The sequence below is a fragment of the Ochotona princeps genome, chromosome 11, assembly GCF_030435755.1.
Source record: "Ochotona princeps isolate mOchPri1 chromosome 11, mOchPri1.hap1, whole genome shotgun sequence".
Classification (NCBI taxonomy): domain Eukaryota; kingdom Metazoa; phylum Chordata; class Mammalia; order Lagomorpha; family Ochotonidae; genus Ochotona; species Ochotona princeps.
Window position 1 is genome coordinate 49,873,739 of NC_080842.1, and position 17,994 is coordinate 49,891,732.

The 17,994-nt window shown below is 45.1% G+C and overlaps 1 protein-coding gene across 3 annotated transcripts in view; it reads right to left on the reverse strand.

Moving 5' to 3' along the window:
* Positions 1–3,583: 3,583 nt before the first annotated feature.
* The window catches only part of FAM114A1 (family with sequence similarity 114 member A1), a 60,934-nt gene continuing 46,523 nt past the window's right edge, over positions 3,584–17,994 (reverse strand). For all 3 annotated transcript variants that reach the window (XM_058670197.1, XM_058670198.1, XM_036496868.2), the window contains 6 exons: positions 15,946–16,037; positions 11,740–11,898; positions 10,738–10,877; positions 8,531–8,603; positions 6,228–6,281; positions 3,584–4,257 (listed from right to left, as the gene is read on the reverse strand). In XM_058670197.1, the coding sequence (XP_058526180.1) occupies positions 4,162–4,257; positions 6,228–6,281; positions 8,531–8,603; positions 10,738–10,877; positions 11,740–11,898; positions 15,946–16,037 (614 nt within the window). In that variant the 3' untranslated portion in view covers positions 3,584–4,161. The remainder of the gene's footprint in view (positions 4,258–6,227; positions 6,282–8,530; positions 8,604–10,737; positions 10,878–11,739; positions 11,899–15,945; positions 16,038–17,994) is intronic.

The window sequence follows — 17,994 nt, forward strand, 5'->3', positions numbered from 1 at the left end:
GGGAAAGGAGAGTACAGGCATACAGAAAGAGAGAGGAACAAGAGATATGGAAAAGAGGGTCAAGATGCTAAAAGCTGATTTTGGAAGACAGGCCCTTAGTGACTATCCAAAAAAAAAAAAAAATCCAAGAAGAAAGATGGAGGGGGCAGGGACCGAAGGGCAGAAACTCGACTGTTTTCTGCCAAGGTTTCCTCCATCTGGCCTTGGCTTTGATCCTGGCTTTTGCTTCCAAATGGCAGCTTCCGAGCCCGTGACGAAATCCAGGGTAGGCACACAGACCTCTCTGAATCACTTCACCTTACTGGAGCTGGGGAAGGCACTTAAAAAACATCTATGTTATTCTTCTGCATGACAGAGTGCCTCTGCAATGACTGGGCGAGACAGGCCAGCCAGGTGAGTTCACAGTGGCCACAGGCTACCATAATCCTACTGCTTTTTGGCTGACAGCTCATGCAGAGGGGAAAAAATCCTGGCTGATTCAGATTAAGCTAAACATAGTTGAAATCTCACATAAAATTCTGGCCCTCCCTAATCAGCTTCTGCTCCCGGGCCAGGAGGGCCCAACACACTAGAATTGGCAGGCGTGCCAACACTAATCATTGCTAATGGTACAGTGTGCAGAGGTTAGAGTAACTCAGGTAAGTGTCAGGGTCTAGCAAAAGAAAATAAAAGAAAAAAGCAATGGAAATTTGCCTTGCCAGAGCTTGGCTGGGGAGCAGACAGCCCTGTGGACAGGCTGGCAGACGGAGAATACAGGAGATGCAGGAGCGTGAAGCTGCCCCAGGGATGCCAAGTGTAGAAAACAGAAGACCCTGGGTTAACCACATCATTGCTTTCCTTTATATGTTCAGAATGGCCGCCCTGAATCCACTCCTGGGGAATTACACATTCTAATCAACAAAAAAGCCACAGCAAAACTGCAGCTCTCAGAGGGATTTTTCACAGGCTCTCTCCTCTGATGTGCCTTTCAAACACAGGGCTTTTTGACTCCAAGTGAAATCCTGTGCCTATCAGAATGTAGGACACACACAACAGCCAGATCAAAGGGCGCTTTTGACATGACAAAAGAAAATGGCTTGACCCCAAGAATAGCTGCTTTTATTTGAAGGCATGTATTAGGATCAGTTTCATGTGCCCAGTACACACACACACACACACACACACACACACACACACACTCCTAAAGAAAGGAAAATCATGAAGCATTCCTTACAAGTTTTGTTAAACTACTTCTCTGGGGTGTTGTGGATTTCTAACATGGCCCTGAGGGGACTCTGCCTGCCTCTGTTAGTAAGAGCAGCACATTCAGCTTGCGCAGGTGACTTTGCAGACATGGGAGAACCTCCAGACAGCACATCTCCACAAAGTCCAAGGAGCACTCTGGTTCCGGTGTGTCCAGCCCCACAGCAAATTTAGCATACTCCTGCAGCCCGCCCAGGGTTGCTGCTACCTCATCACCCCTGAGTCCAGCAACCGAGGTCCACAGTTCCTCAGCAGGTACTGCTGGGATAGCTATGTGTCTTCGCTCTCTGCTGCGATGGACTCTAGACTCCCACCATTCATTTACCTCTGAGTTGGGTGTGCAGCCCAGCGTGAGATTGGGAGGAAATAGAGAACGCCCGTTCTCAGTGGGAGAGAATAGTTCAGCTTAGGTCTGCCTGTGCTTTAAGATGTTGGACTTCATTTTGTCTTTTAGATCTGCATGTATCAACACCCAAAAGCAATTTTTCTGGAATACAATCTGCTTTGAATTTGAAAGCTGCTTTTGATGCTTTTTATTTAATAAGGCACAAGCACAGGACTGTATTCATTATTCAGGGTTGAACTTACTTTGCACTTGATGTAAGGAAAAAGCTGGATTGCCTGTTCAAGGTAATTGCGGAAAGGGAAATGATCCCAATCTATGGAAAGGATTTACTGAAGGAATACAAAACTTCTGAGGTCAGCCTGCTAAACCACTCAGTCCCTGACTGACACCTGCCTAGATCTGGTCCTTGGCTGTGCCACGTTCCAAAGCAAAGAAGCATTTAAAAGTGGTGAAAATCCTTCCAGCAGTCCAAACCCCTGCAGGGCAGGCATATTTTAAATTATTCTTCTCTCAGACAGAAAGTCACTCGCACATGATGGAGGGCCCAAGCATCACCTTCCGCCCTGGGTCTCTTCCTGGCAATTTTCATTCTCTTTCTCACTCAAAGGTCAACGCAGTTAGGAATACTGCCAACTACTTTTCTTGGGGACTATTTCTCTCATCTTGTTTCACAGTTTAAAAATCTGCCATATGCATGAGATGGATGCAGTAGGAATTAATGTGGAACACAGGGACCTAGTCCCTTTGAAAATATTTGTTTCTCTTCTGTAAGTTTACATTTAAATCCACTTGATACTAAAAAAAAAGGATATGACTAAATCCAAAATGTACATTCTTCCTTTTTACTCTATGAAAAGTCTAAAATATGTGAATAAAATTTTTATAAAATTCTTATCAGCTAACCATTCTTCAGTCTTAACAACAGAAACATTTCAGACAATTAAAAAAGGAGACCCACATAAATCATTAATTGAATCCTCTGACCATCTTCTCTTTCCGGATTATAAACTGTTTCAAGGCTTCCTATTTGTTCTAGGAGGCACACAAATGACATGCTGACAAGAAGGTGCCTGGTGTTAAAATATCCCTACTTATGCCTGAATGCAGCAAAGAAAGTTGGCTTTGCAGGAGAATAAAACCAAAGTGAGTGAGAAATATATACCCTTGCAAAACCACAGACATCATTTGCCCTTGAGATGGAACACCAGGCAAGCCTTCATGCCACAGTGTCTGTAGGCTTGTAACAGTGGGGCATCCACAGAAGCCTGCAAAGACTGTGGGAGCTGGGGAGGAGGCACTCCTGAAAGTGGCTGGAATACCTGCACAGCCTCCCGCGACTCACTGTGCCAGCCGGTCAAGCCACATGGCAGAGGCAACGATGGCCTCTGCCATCAGCGATCACAAGCCGTGCAGATTTGTCATCACATACCTGCAGTCCCCGCGCTGAAGCACCCTGAGCGCTCTTGGTGAATCCTTCCAAGCTTCGTCACTTGCCATCATGTGCTTACGACCATGAGAGATCAATCTGAAACTAAGTCTCCCCATTCATGCATATCTTCACCTCATATTTAAAAGCTGGCATAAAAAGGTGGAAGGTGAGACTTTATATAAAGTATATTTAAAGGATTGGAAGGACCAATTGGTTTTGTAAAGCATTCTTCAGAAATCTGTCTTTACTGGGGTGAAACCATCTTTCTTTTTAATAAAAAGATGTATTTATTTGAGAGTTACAGGGAACGAGACAGACAGAAAGATCTTCCGTCTACTGGGTCATTCCCCAAATGGCCACAACGTCTATGGCTGCACCAGACTGAAGTCAGGAGCCAGGCACTCCATCAGGGTGGCAGGGACTCAAGTACCATCTTCTGCTGCTTTCCAGGCAAATTAATAGAGAACTGGATAGGAAATTGAGTCACTAGGACTCAAATAAGCACTCTAATATGGGATGCAATTGTATAAAGCAATTGCTTAGCCTGTTATGCCAAGACGCCTGCCTCAAAATCATGTTTCTTTATTGTGAGCATACAGTAGGTACTCAATAAATGCTTCTTACAGCAAGAAATGACTATAGATATTTTGGCTCCTCTTTCGCCATAAGAGATAAAATCTGTAAGTAGTGTTATTTTTGCCCATGGCATTTGGGTAACAAGACAAAGTTCAGTATTAGACTTAATTTCTCATACCGTAAGAATGGGACATGGAAATGCAGAAATTTAAAGAATTCTAGAAATCTCAAGTATGCCCATCAATTTCCAGATAGAGCATGCTTGACTAGGAAAATGGATAGGAATGTCTGTGAACGAATATCAGATTTAAAAAATGTCCATGTAAACCACATAGGTTTAAATTAACATCAAGAAAACACAATTACTGGTCAACCACCATAGGCACTAAGAGACGATGATGCTCCTTATCCTGGTCCTCTCGCTCCCGTCTGCGCAGAGCTGCTTGTAGTGTCCTCACTTGGCCTTCTGTGGCTGGGATGCAGAGCATCTCTCCCTTAGATGGCACACACAGGGAGGCAATGTGGCCTACCATTTCCTCTCCTCAGCTGGGCTCTGGCAAGGTCCCAGCTATGCCTGCGTACAGCTGGTCTGGAGGTGGGACACTTGCAGGACCGGCAGCAGCAGCTGGAAGGCATCCTGGATGTACGTGGTGCTGTTGCAGCCCTGGGGGTAGGGAGACAAGAAACCGCAGGGTTATTTTCCAAGTTTAGGCTTGCCAGGCTCTCCCACCTGACAATACTCCCTCGCAAATCCTGCAGTATCGGATCTCCTGTGCTTGAAATGTTGGTACTTCAAGTGAATGCCAATCCAGCCTTTTGGATGGCATGTGGCCAACTCTCCATCTATACTAATAGAGAAACACACTCCAAAGTGGCCAGCCATTCCCATGGAGTTGGAGGTAGATCCGTGTGTGCATATTTGTGACCCAGTATGTCAGTGTTACCTCTCCTTTCCCCAGATCAGCTCTACTGCACTGAAATGACACAAAAAGCACAGTAGGAAGGCAGGCAGATCATCCTCACCTACAGACAAATGAACGACGATAATACACACAAAGCTAACCAGAGAGATTCTTGTGCAATGATTCATGGAAACTCCTTGAACATGGTCACCTCCCCCCGCACCTCCTTGCCTGTTAGTTTCTTGGTTTAGATATTTGCTCCTAGTCAGGTTCTGCAGTGGCCTCACAAACACTATTGGGAACCTACTTAAATGTTAGGCAACCTGAGGCTGCTGTTGTGGATTAGCAAGCTAGTCCTTCACTTGAGGCACCACCATCCCATATGGATGCTGGTTTGTGCCCTGGCTGCTCTACTACCAATTCAGTTCCCTGCTTATGGCGTGGGAAGGCAGTGAAGGAAGGCCCAAACCCATGGGACCCTGTGCCCACATGGGAGACCCAGAAAAAAGCTTCTGGTTCTTGGCTTCAGATCTGCTCAGCTCTGGCCACTGTGGCCATTTGGGGAGTGAACCAGTGGATGGAAGACCTCTCTGCCTTTTCAACTAAAACAGAAAACCACTTCCCACAGGAAAAATAAAGAAACATATGCTTATCTTTGTTATGACTAACAAGGTAAATTTAGCTGCTCTTGCCTCATGGGTGGCTGGGGACAAATTTCTCAGTATAATCTAACCGCTGGGTCTGTCCCTGCAGGACCGGCTACTACAGTTACTGTCCTCTGGTCAACTCCACACCAGTGTGGTTCCATCCTAAACAATCATCCTTGGTGTCACCACTTTGCTGTTTCTGTAGCTTGGTAATTGTTCTTAACAGGAAGGCACAATTCCCAAAAACATCGCTATAAATATATCAGTATCCCACCTGAAGTTTAGACTCTGTCCCTGACAGCCACTTCAAAAAGCAAGAAACTGCTATATTTACATTCTCATGGTCAACTTGGCTTATTGACGTCTTGTGGCAGGAGCTGGGTGCTTGGGGCGGGATGTCGATATGCCAATTTCTTAGTGTGATCCCTCATGGGAGATGCTAACTCCAGCTCAAATACCAGTGTGTGACAAATGAATGAGAAGCCTATCTTCCCAAGCCTCTTTCTTCTGTCTTATATCATTCTTTGTGGCACAGCTGCAATCGTACTGAGGCAGTGTCCTACCTGTGTGAGGGATGCCGCTGCATCCTTGGTGAATGGTCACAGGACCCTAGTCCCTATCACTGAGCAAGCAAGCATGACACTTCCCACTTGCCCTGGCTGCCAGCCTGAAGCATAGGCCCAGCCAAACCAAGGGTTCCCTTACCCACCATGCCATGCCCTGCTTTCCGAAAATCACGACTGAGCAGCACTGCCTCATCATGGTGGATCCTCGCAGTGCTAAAGGTCAGACTCAGAGGTGGACATCTGCTTCCATGGGGAGGCAATGGCAACAGAACTAATGTGCGAGCTTAGTGTTTCCTTTTAGGAATTCCTGAAAATTAGGCCCTGTTGCCTCACTGGTAGGTTTACAGCTGGTTGAGCTGCACAAATGTGCTTACAAAGAAAATAGAATGTTGGCGATGGGCTTTAGAATAGAAATAACACAGACGGCCTGCGAGAAAGGCAGAAAACAAGTAGTGCTAACATCTGTCTTGATTCCAGGCCCCCTTTTTTTCTCTCTCTCTCTCTCTGGGAACCACTTACCTCCAACAAGACACTATTGATCATGGGGTTCAGGACCTCGGCCTTCTTGTCGCTCTGTGGGTCAACAGGAGGAAATCGACAGATTAGATGCACATTTGCCAAGGCATCCACTTTGGAGTAAATGCATCGACTGTGAGGAGGTGTCTCTCAGAGAGGGTGGAGAGAAGTGGCAAGCTTACTGGAAACCAGGCGTCCCACCTGGTGTGTCACCCACGTCACCTCACAAAGGTAGGGACTGTGACAACTCCAATTTGAAGATGAAAACACAGTGAAGAGGAACACCAAGCGACTTGTGAAAGGTCACACAGCTAGGAGCTCAGACTCAGACCTGACAGTAGAGGGAGGTGAGTGATGCTGAATTTTACCAAGCACATACAGTTGGACTCTTACATTCTTAAAATGTTAATATTTTATCATGATAGTTCTGCAATTTTATTTTTAAAAGTATTGTGTTAAAAGCATCGCTAGCTTTCTGCTTTTTATTCTTTCTTTTTTTGGACCCCTTCAAATTTTGCAAGTGAGCTAAGTCCTTCACTCTTACCCTAGTCCCTACCCTGGTCTGGGTAGGGACTAGTAACGTTAAAAATTCTCTCTGTGCCCGGTGTGGTAGCCTAGAAGCTACCTTGCTTTGCAAGCGCGGGATCCCATATGGGTGCTGGTTCTAATCCCAGTGGCATAAAGTAGCTGGTCAAGAAGTGGGAGCTGGTATCAGTATCGTTATCCTTGTGTCTGCTATTGGTTTATCAATCAACCATCTCTCTACGTACAATGTGGACCCTACTCTTGGACAATGACCCATTTAAGGGCCTGGGGAAAAGAGGGCAATTTTAACAGGCTGGTTTCCCCTGTTAAACCTAGAAGAGTCTGTGGTTAAAAAAAAAAAAAAAAGAAAAGAAAAAAAAAAGAAAGAAGCATTTACATTAGACATATCATTCCAGAGCAGCCCACTTTCATTGCCATGACTCTGCTGGGGGTGGGGGGAGGGGAAAGAAGGAGGGGGAGGAGTGCTGTTGTACTGGTGAAACCGTAATGGAGTCTTGGGAAAAACTTTTTTAAAAACACAGTCATTTTAATAAGTAACAGGAAAATCCACTATGGTATTTGCTTTCGTGTTTATTTGATTATCAATAAACCTATAGAATATAATCAAAATGCAGGCAATAAAATGACATTGGTTTTCAGAATCAATGAGATGTGTAGCAATTTAAACAGAGTCTGGAGAGCGATACACACTCATTAACTTCAAGCTATGAGTAATGACTGTTTCTGAGAACAGAAAAGGGGCCTTGATGTCAATACTTTACCAGAGGACAAGATCAGCACAAGATCTCCTGTGTAGCGCTGCTGGCAGATAGCATTGCAGGCTTTGTCTTTTACCAGGTAATGTGTGTGTTCCTGATGTTATGCATGCAAGAGGACTTCAACAAGTCCGTGCAGGGTAAATACTGGGTGTAGTGGTTACATCTCGGTCTGAGATGCCGGCATCCCACACCAGGGGGGACGTAAGTCCGGTTTGCACTGCTTCTAATCCAGCTTCCTGATACTGCGGGACTAGGGTCCTTGTCACCTACACATGAAGAGACCTGGACTGAGTTCTGGGCTCTTGGCTCCTGGTGGCCCCGATGTGGCTTCTGTAGGCATTCTGGGGAGTGAACCAATAGAGGGAAGGTCTCTCTGCCTTTCAAACAAAAGAAACAAAAAGTCTGATGGAGAAAAGGAATTTCAAAAGGCATGTTTCTTTTGGTGCAAAAATTATTTTGGAATCTACGCATGGCTTTTTTTATAGCACGCCTTTTTCCATGAACCTTCTGAAGTCTCCCTGTCAAGTGCGCACCCAGTTGCTGAAGTCTTGCTCCATAAAAAGTGGACTCTGGATCAGGAGAGTTACCCTTCTGCCACCACCTGAGACTTCATCAGAACCACAGAGTCCCAATCTTCCTTCCAGCCCTAGCTGCCCCAATAGAGATGCCTGAGTCAGATACATTGCTGACATTAAATGATGAGAACTTTTGCTTGACAACTGCTTTTTAAAAACAAAGACAACAGAACTCATAGAGGTTCAAACACTCACATGCCATGCTATACGTCTGAGATGGCAGACTCGTGCTGGAACCCATTAGAGGACAGCCCCATACTGCTGGTCGTGAGAGAGGGGGCCCTGGCCTGACTGGCCTGACCTTGGCACTCATCATGGTATTGGAGCTGTCAGGAAGGCTGCTGCATCCTGTACTTTTCCATGCTACCCCCGCTGTCCCCACCTTCCTTAAACCAGGTGACACAGGGAACCAAGACTGTAATCTTACCCCAACAGTGGTTAAGGAATTGGTAAACTTCTTTGATAAAGAGGTCACTTCTTTGCACATTGCAGTAGTTAACCTGAAATGAGATGGAAAAAAAGAGGCTTGCAGGTTTGCAGTGATGTACAATATTTTACTGTCTGCATTCAGTATTTCATTTCAAAGCACAGGACAAAGAACAGGATGCAGTGAGCAGGCATGCTACAGAAACGTGCACTCCCATGGCTCTCCTCAACAATGTTCCAGGATTCAGTCAGCGCAATCTAAACCTGGGCCTCTCTCCAGCCTTCAGGAAAGCAGAATCCCCTGACATCTTTTCAGAACTACATGCAAAAATATGAGGTTTGAGCTCAGCATTGACAGAGGGTGCAAATCCTTGACAGGTGGCTGGTCCCCAGTCTTTTGGTCATTGTAAAATAATAATAAACATTTGCCAAGGCCCTAGGTTAGATACTTCTGTGTGCTTAGTTACATTTAATCCTCATAAAGACCTTACAGGTTATATTACTGCACTCATTTTATAGAAACAAAGAAACTTTAAGGAAGTTATTAACTAGCCTGCTTTGGACATGCAGCAATAAATAGTAGAGGTGGGATTAGAACTCTGATATCTCTTAATTTTTTGATCATATTTTTATTAGATGTCTCAAAGATCCTGGAGAATATTTTTTAAGACATCTCAAAATTCCAAGTTTACTTTAGTTAACCCATATCTAGGACTTTACTCCAAGAAAATAATGCAACATGAACATGAATATTAAACCAAAACAATGTCATCCTAAATTACAATGATGACAGAAATGAAGAGCAAATCTAAAAATCTAATTTCCTAACAATGTGAGTATTCTGCTTTCTCATAATGGTAATTTTATGTGACTTCTATAAATAGTGATTAAAATGCTCTTATAAAACAATAACCCATTAAGAATATTATATGTAAAAAGATCTAGTGAGGTCAGCAGAGGTAAGTTTTACCAAACATATGCCCTATCTAACTCCTTTGTACAGATCTGATGAGCTAAATCCACTCAACCACCCACAACTTGTCTGCGGAAAGGATTAACAGCCAGACCGGAGACAGCTCAGAGTTACTCTGCACCTAGGGCAGGTGAGTGGAACAGAATTTACAATGCAGAAACACAAGGGCTTGCTGCAGCTTGGTAATCCTGGCATCATCAGGGCTGGGAACCAGAGAGGAGCTAAAGGTAGGGTCCTGTCAGTCCTGGGGAACTTCTGAACTTCAGCCCTTCCCTTCCAAATCAGTACTGCAAAGGTAAAACAGTACTGAAATGCTATTCTCAAAATTTTATGTTTTTCCTACTCTGTCCTTTTTTTCTCCTTTTCTACACTGATGTAAACACATACTCCTTATAGGAATAGTGGGAAGTATGTATTTCTTATAACCTCTTCGATTTTTACATGTTTAGATAAAAAAAATCTAGTCAAGACAAAGTGTTACAAAATGAAGTAAATGTCCCCAAACATACTGATACTGACTTTTTTGGAAGATCTTCCAACTAAAAATCTGCTCCCCAGCCTACAATGCCAATGCAGAAGTAAGCAGACCGGTTAGCTGGCAAAGGGAATAATAGTACCAGGAAGCACGTTTGTCCCCACCTATTTTCAGGGTGCTTTTTTTGGTTCACACACATTTTTATTTCATTCAACAAGCTAACAAAATAGCTACCATTCATTGAAGACATGATAGGTAACTTACTACAGCACACACACCGTCCTCTGTGAACCGGCCTGCATTAGAGACCTTCTATGTACCCCTGAGGTCAGAGTATGTCTACATGCTCAAAGTCCTTAGGTACAGGGCAGTCTGCTGGGTCACGCTTGCCAAGCTAGCGGAGAAGTTACAGCCTTGTATTGAAATGATAATTATGCTCCAAGTTCTCTGCTTCCAAGATTTCAACCTACTAAAATAAACATTTCTTAGCTCTAAGTGATTCAGTGTCTCTTCCCTTAAATTTCTTCATAAATAATTCCTAGGATGTCTTCTTAACTGCTTGTTAACTTAATGCATTTCTTAAGGGAGTCTTCATTGCTTAAGGTGACTAAAGAACAAATGAATGAGTTACCTGGAAACCTGAACTGTTATTTGTTGAGGGTATATATGCATGTGTAATAGCTGAGTGGCACACACACACACACACACACACACATCTGAATTGGAAAAATAGAAATTCAAATGATAAAGGAAGAGTTACTTTATCAGAACTTTAGCTTGCTCCTGAGCTGATTTTTCTTCTTCTTGTCCATGAAGAATTAATTCTGCTACTTTATGAAGCTGCTCAATGCAGCGTGCAGTAACTTCTGCCAGACTTTCAATGGATAACATGTATACTTCCTGGAATAAATAAGTACAAGTAAGAAATCATTTGCTGAACCAACGTTATTTTTTTAAAGCTTTGTGACACACAAAAAATGATACAAGACTCCTAAACAACCATCAACCATGACATCAACCATGATAGGACAAGGTTTCCCTGGAGGTGACTGGTACACTTCAGATTTCCCTAAGTGGAATGTTGCCATGAAATGAAGTGCTGCTGGGTTCACAGGGATAGGGCAAGACCACTTCCAAGTACTTAAGCCATCACTTCCAAGTACTTAAGCCATGTACCTTAATATGAGTGCATATTAGCAGGAGGCTGGAATTGAGAATGAGATCCAGAACTCAAACCCAGAAACTCCAACTCAGGACTTGGGTATCTAAGAGATATTTTAGAAAACTACTAGGTCAAATACCCGCCCTTCACACTCCTTTTCTGAACATTGACAAGATTTAAATTATGCACATAGAAATTTATTGAACTATAAACTACTAGCACAGCAATGAATTTTTTTAAAAGAAAGTTTTCATCATTTACTCCATCAGCTATGAGGCATAAAGACATTTTATATGAACACATTTACATATAACAGTTTTATTGAAAAGGTCAGTTGATAAAGGTGTTAAAGATCTTTTCCTCTTGAAATTATAATGGTAAGGCTATGGAGGAAAGCAAAAAAAAAAAAAAAAAAAAAAAAAAAAACCCCAAAACCAAAACCAAAAAAACCTATGCAAAGCCAGGAATGATATTGGCACACAGAAATTTTATGTTTATTTGATTCCTATGTATATTTCTATAATGTTGCACAGGATACAAATGGAAAGGAAAACGTTATCTTCTCACTTAGATAAACGGAACAATCTAGAACAGACTCACCTCTATGGTTTTGGTTCTCTTCTCTTTCTGTTTCTCCTGAGAGCTTCCGGACTTCTCCTCCTTGTCTTCCTTCTTCATTTCCTGCTCTGACTCCTGGGCCACATCTACTGACACCATGGTCTGTTCCTCCTCCACCCAGTCATGAGCTTTCTTCATGGCCTACAGAGGTGCCCAATCAAAAATGTACTTACCATGTAAACAGGCAACCCAAGGGATCCCCACCCCACAACTAGACTTAAGGTGCTCTTTGTGTCTAGAATGGGTCCCTGTATGTTCAAAAAGGAATGGGGGTTAGGGTGGGGGTGGGGGTTATGGCACAACACATGAAGCTGTTGTGTGGAACACCAACATCCCCTACGAGAGTGCTTGCCCAACTCTTTGCATCTCTGCTTCCAATCCAGCCTTCTGCTCACACTTCCTGGGAGGTGGCAGATGGTAACCTAAGCATTTGGGTCCTGCCACTCAAGCTGGAGACTGGGATGGAGTTCCAGCCTCCTGGCTTCTCTACCCTGGCCCAGCTCTGGCTGTTACAGGCATTTGGAGCGTAAAACAATAAGTGCAAGATTTTCTTCTTTCTCTCCCTCTCGTTCTGCCTTTCAAGTAGATGAAAATAATTATTTTTTAAAAAGATTTATTTATTTTTATGACAAAGTCAGATATACAGAGAGGAGGAGAGATAGAGAGGAAGATCTTCCATCCAATGATTCACTCCCCAAGTGAGCGCAACGGCCGGTGCTGCGCCGATCCTGAAGCCGGGAACCAGGAACCTCCTCCAGGTCTCTCACACGGGTGCAGAGTCCCAAAGCATTGGGCCGTCCTCGACTGCTTTCCCAGGCCACAAGCAGGGAGCTGGATGGGAAGTGGAGCTGCCGGGATTAGAACCGGCACCCATATGGGATCCTGGCGCTTTCAAGGCGAGGACTTTAGCCACTAGGCCACAGCGCAGGGCCCCGAAAATAATTATTTTTAAAAAGTAATGGGGCCTTCCTTTATCTTCTTAAAAGACAGCCATATCATTGTTTTCTGGTAAACAAATAAAGTATGAAAGGGGACAGAAGAGAAAAAATGTCTGGTGAGAACACAGCAGAGGCTGCAGACGCCAAAACATTATTGGGACTAGTGGTGTGATGAAGTGGGAAAAGCTTCCACTTGCAATGCTGACATCCCATACGGTGCCAGTTCATTTCCTGGCTACTCCATTTCCAATTCAGCTCCCTGCTAATGGCCTGGGAAAAGCAACAGAAGGTGGCCCAAGCACTTGGTCACCTGAAACTCACATGGGAGACCCAGTGGATACTGGCTCTGGCTTTGGCCTGGTTCAATGTCAGCCACTGTGGAGATCTGGGCAGTAAACTAGTGAATGGAAAACAAATCACACCCTCTGTCTGTTTCTCCCTCTCTCTGTGTAACTCTTTCAACATAAATAAATAAATCTTTAACAATCTAATTTACTTGAGGGCCTGGTACGATGGCCTAGTGGCTAAATCCTTGCCTTGCATGTGCTGGGATCCCATATGGCTGCCAGTTCATGTCCTGGCTGTTCCACTTCTCATCCAGCTCCCTGTTTGTGGCCTGGGAAAGCAGTAGAGGATGGCCCAAAGCCTTGGGGCCCTGCATCCATGTGGGAGACCCAGAAGAAGCTGCTGGTTCCTGGCTTTGGATCAGCTCAGCTCTAGCTGTTGTAGCCACTTGGGGAGTGAACTAGCGGATGGAAGATCTTTCTGTATCTCCTCCTCTGTGTAAATCTGCCTTTTTCTTTTTTTCTTTTTTTAAGATTTATTTTATTTTCATTACAAAGTCAGATATACAGATAGGAAGATCTTCCATCCGATGATTCACTCCCCAAGTGACCGCAACGGCCAGTGCTACGCTGATCTGAAGCCAGGAACCAGGAACCTCCTCCAGGTCTCCCACACAGGTACAGGGTCCCAAGACTTTGGGCCGTCCTCGGCTGTTTTTCCAGGCCACAAGCAGAGAGCTGGATGGGAAGTAGAGCTGCCAGGATTAGAACCAGTGTCCATATGGGATTTCAGCGCGTTCAAGGCAAGGACTTTAGGCGCTAGACCACGGCGCCGGGTCCAAATCTGCCTTTCAGTAAAAATAAATAAATAAATAAATAAATAAACACAACACAACTCAAAAATCTGATTTGCTTGTGTGGCAGAGAGACAGCCTCTTACAGAGCTCTCAGGTGCTACCTCATTCCCTGAAATGTCAACGACAGAGGACTGGCAGGCTAACACTGGGCATTCAGGTCTCCCAGGTGAGTGCCAGGGGACCCAACTACTTGAGTCATCACTGGCTTCCCCGCAGGGTACCCATTAGCAGGAAGCGGGAATTGGAAACACAGCAAGGGCTTGAATCTAGGTTCCTCTGCTATGCAACATGGGTATCCCAAGTGATGTCTCAACCGCTAAGCCAAATGCCTGCTCTAGCACTTTTAAAGAAGCACTTAAAAATGGTATTGGGATAACAAAAGCGATAGTCACACTGGAAATTCTGTAGTATATTTCTCACTTTTCATGACCCACTATCAAAGAATAACAGCCCTTTTTTTCTACACAGGTTGGAAATTTAGCCAGGGCCATGGCTAAAGCAATTTTGTCTGATGGGCCCCTGGAAGCTCATACTGTTTCATAAGCCTAATCACACAGTAAGCTGGGGAGATGAGATGGCTCTGATCTCTGGCCTCACAGAAGTCTTTTAACATCACAGAGGTGAGAGGAAAGTTCTGGAAAGACTTGCAGCTGCTCTGTGGTGGGGTTAAAACACCAATTTTATTAGTGTATGTATTTGAGAGGCAAAGGGACAGGGAAAGAGCACAGTCCCATTCACTGGTTTAGTCCCCAAATGCCTGCAGTGGCCAGAGTTGGGTGCTGCATCCGGCAGGAACCCAATCACTTGTGCCATCATTGATGCCTCCGGGGGTCTGTGCTGGCAAGAAGGTGGCATCCTGGCATTTCCCACTGTGGGACAGGGCAAACTTAACCAACTGGCTGGCCACCTGCCCTGTGACTGAGTTTAACTCTATATGAGCGCTGTTTAAGCAATCCATGGCCTTGCAAGTCATGGCTAAGCTAAAGCAGCAGAAACCATTTTGCCTATCTCCTGCTATTTTTTTTTCCTAAATGTAGAAGAAGCAGGTTTGTCCAATTTTATCACAACAGTTTAAGCTGTTGGCCCAAGGAATGGTGTCTTCTGTGGTTATGCTGCCATGCTTTCTCCCCTTAAAGTATGGGCATCAAAATTTAACACATCAGAGTACAGAATGCCAAGCTATTGGCAAACAGATTTGGGGAAGAGAAAAACCAACATAACAGTCCCTTTAGGAACAAAGATTTATCCTGACCAGGTAAACAAGCCCATGCAACCTTGGGGTCCCACTGCCCACCCCCTCCATAAGCAGTGGTGGCAGGTGCTGCAGGAAGATGAATGAGATAATTTCCCACTGTGTTCAAGTCACTGACATGCCAGAATCAGTGACCCTTGTAAGAGATAAAGAAATTATTCATACCACCACCTCACTGTCTCATTCTGCCCTTTCCTTGTCCACATTGATAAGTGAGGGTCTAGGTACACCAGTGTTCTAGAAAGCAGTGAGGGCAAAGGGAGATGGAAGTGGGGGCGGGAGGGAGGAATGGGAAAATGCCACAGGGTTTTCAGTAGTTAATGGTCGGTGGCTTCTCAAGACACATCACCTCACAGTAATGAAACACTGTGGAGTGATTAGCAGGCGCTAGTAGACCTGCAGCAGAGGCACTGCAGGTGGCAGAGGTCATGGGGTTCAGCCAGCTAGCTGGTGGGCCTCATGCTGCCTGGCTCTGGAGCTGCTCCTTAGTGGGGGCAGGGCTGCAACAGGAACACACCCTGCAGTTTCCCCATCCTCCTCTTCCCTGTCTTGAAGCTGCTCACTACTCTGCTGCCTGACCTGCAGGGGGTAAGGGGCTCAAGTACACCAGGTAATTAACTGCAAAGCAACACAAATGTGTGTCTCAGGTCCCGGGTGAGCATGTTCTCCCATCTCATGACATCACAAAGCCCCCAGAATGTTAACGACCAACTTCTTCCCCTTCACTGTGCACACGGGGCTCAACTTTTCTATTTCAGGTGGCTCTGGGGGATTTTACAATGGGACCCTTGAACATGGCATGCAGGCACATGTACACACATGTGCACGCACACACTCTCAGAACTGCATGTACTCACCTTATTGAGTTTGTCAGGTGTGGCTGCCACGTGTAATTCAAAAAGGAGCTCTGTGAGCATTCTGGCAAATTCTTCTCCCTTTTCTTCTGCACCTAGAAATGGAGCATATGGGACGTCAGAAGTGAGATCCACTTTCACTCTCCAGCCATGGGCAGACCAGGGATGCTCCTGTCCTGACTGTGACCATGGCAGGGAGGCAGCAGGCCTGGCTGCTGGCAGCTCAGTTGGGTCAGCCCCAGAGAAGGTTACAGGTGAGGAGGGTAAAGGTTACAGGTGCAAGGGGATGGGGGAAGGGCAGGAAATGCCTTTCTTTGACTGGTTCCAAGCAATAGGTGGTTGACAATGATTTGTTAAGAGAGAACAATGATTTGTTAAGAGAATGACAGAATGAACAAATGAATGAAGAGATGCCTGGGGTGTACTAGACCCTTCAGGTGAGGACCAGTTCAGCACAACTCCCAATGTTCTGGGGGAGCCCTAGTGCGAATGAGCAGGACGCATCTCTGAGACATACATCCCCCTACCATCTTCCCTTCACAATGGGAGCTGTCCCAGGTGATACACCGGCTCTGTTGCTCTTGAACAGAACAGTGGGAATCTCACTCACTGGCATTAACAGGAATATTTGTGGGAAATCTACTAATGAATAAAGGACCCAACAAACTATAATGAATTTATTGTGTGAGAAATATTCTCCCAAACACAGTTTAGCATAAAACAAAAATCAGCTTAGTGTTATTTGGTGGGCATCTCTGATCACGTTTCTCTCATGTCTGTGACGCAGTTCAATTTTTTTCCTGAGATTTATTCATCTCTTTTAAAGATTTATTTTTATTGGAAAGTCAGATATACAGAGAAGAAGACAGAGAGGAAGACCTTCCGTCAGCTGATTCACTCGCCAAGTGGCCACAACAGCCAGAGTTGAGCTGATCTGAAGCCAGGAACCAGGAGCCTCCTCTTCCTGGTCTCCCACATGGGTAGTGTCTCAAGGCTTTGGGGCGTCCTCAACTGCTTTCCTAGGCCACAAGCAGGGAGCTGAATGGGAAGCAGGGCGCCGGGATTAGAATCTGCACCCATATGGGATACTGGCACTTGCAAGGTGAGGACTTTAGCTGCCAGGCTACCGTGCCAGGCTGATTTATTCATTTATTTTTATTGGAAAGACATACTCATAGAGAGAAAGAGAGTCAGAAAGAAAAGATCATCCATCCACTGGTTCACTCCCCAATGGCTGCAATGCCTGGAGTGGAGCTGATCCAGATCTGAGCCAATCTGAAGCCAGGATCCAGGAGCTCCCTCCTGATCTCCTACGTAAGTGCAGGGTCCCAATTCTTTGGGCCATTCCCTACTGTTTTCCCAGGTCACGCGCAGAGAGCTGGTTGGGAAACAGAACAGCCAGGACACAAACTAGCACCCATACCGAATCCTGATGCTTGCTGAGGAAGGATTAGCCAATTGAGCCATCATGCCAGGCCCTGACACAGTCCCATTTTTAAGGTTTCACACAGGTAAATGCTAGAGAACAGAATCCACAATGGGCATACTGCCAGGTTTGGAGAGGGTGCAAGCATCTTGCGTCTGCCCAATGACAAACTCACAATAGCCTCCACTTATGCCAGATGTAAGGGCAGCAGCTTCCTAGGGGACTAAGCTGAGTGAGGAATACACCAGCTCATTCACGCTGCTTTCACACAACAGACAAATGGTCAAGCAGCCATTCCCGCTGCTACAGCCAGGCCAGCCTGTTGGTCTCTGCTCAAAACATGTGGCTTAGATCAGTTGATTCCAGCTTGTGAGTCATGTATTCTTAGGAAGGCAATCAATAATAATTTTTAAAAAGCAGATTTATAAAACATCTGTGCCACGTGATAAATTTCATGGAGAAATACAAACCAAAGAGGAGAGATGAAGCACCTTGGATTTAGGGATCTTCACTTGAAGGTGCTGTGTGCTGAAACCAAAGTGCGTCTTTGCCTGCAATGTGGGCATCCCATGTGAACACTGGCTAGAGACCTGGTGCCTCCTCTTCTGACAGCTCTCTGCTACTGC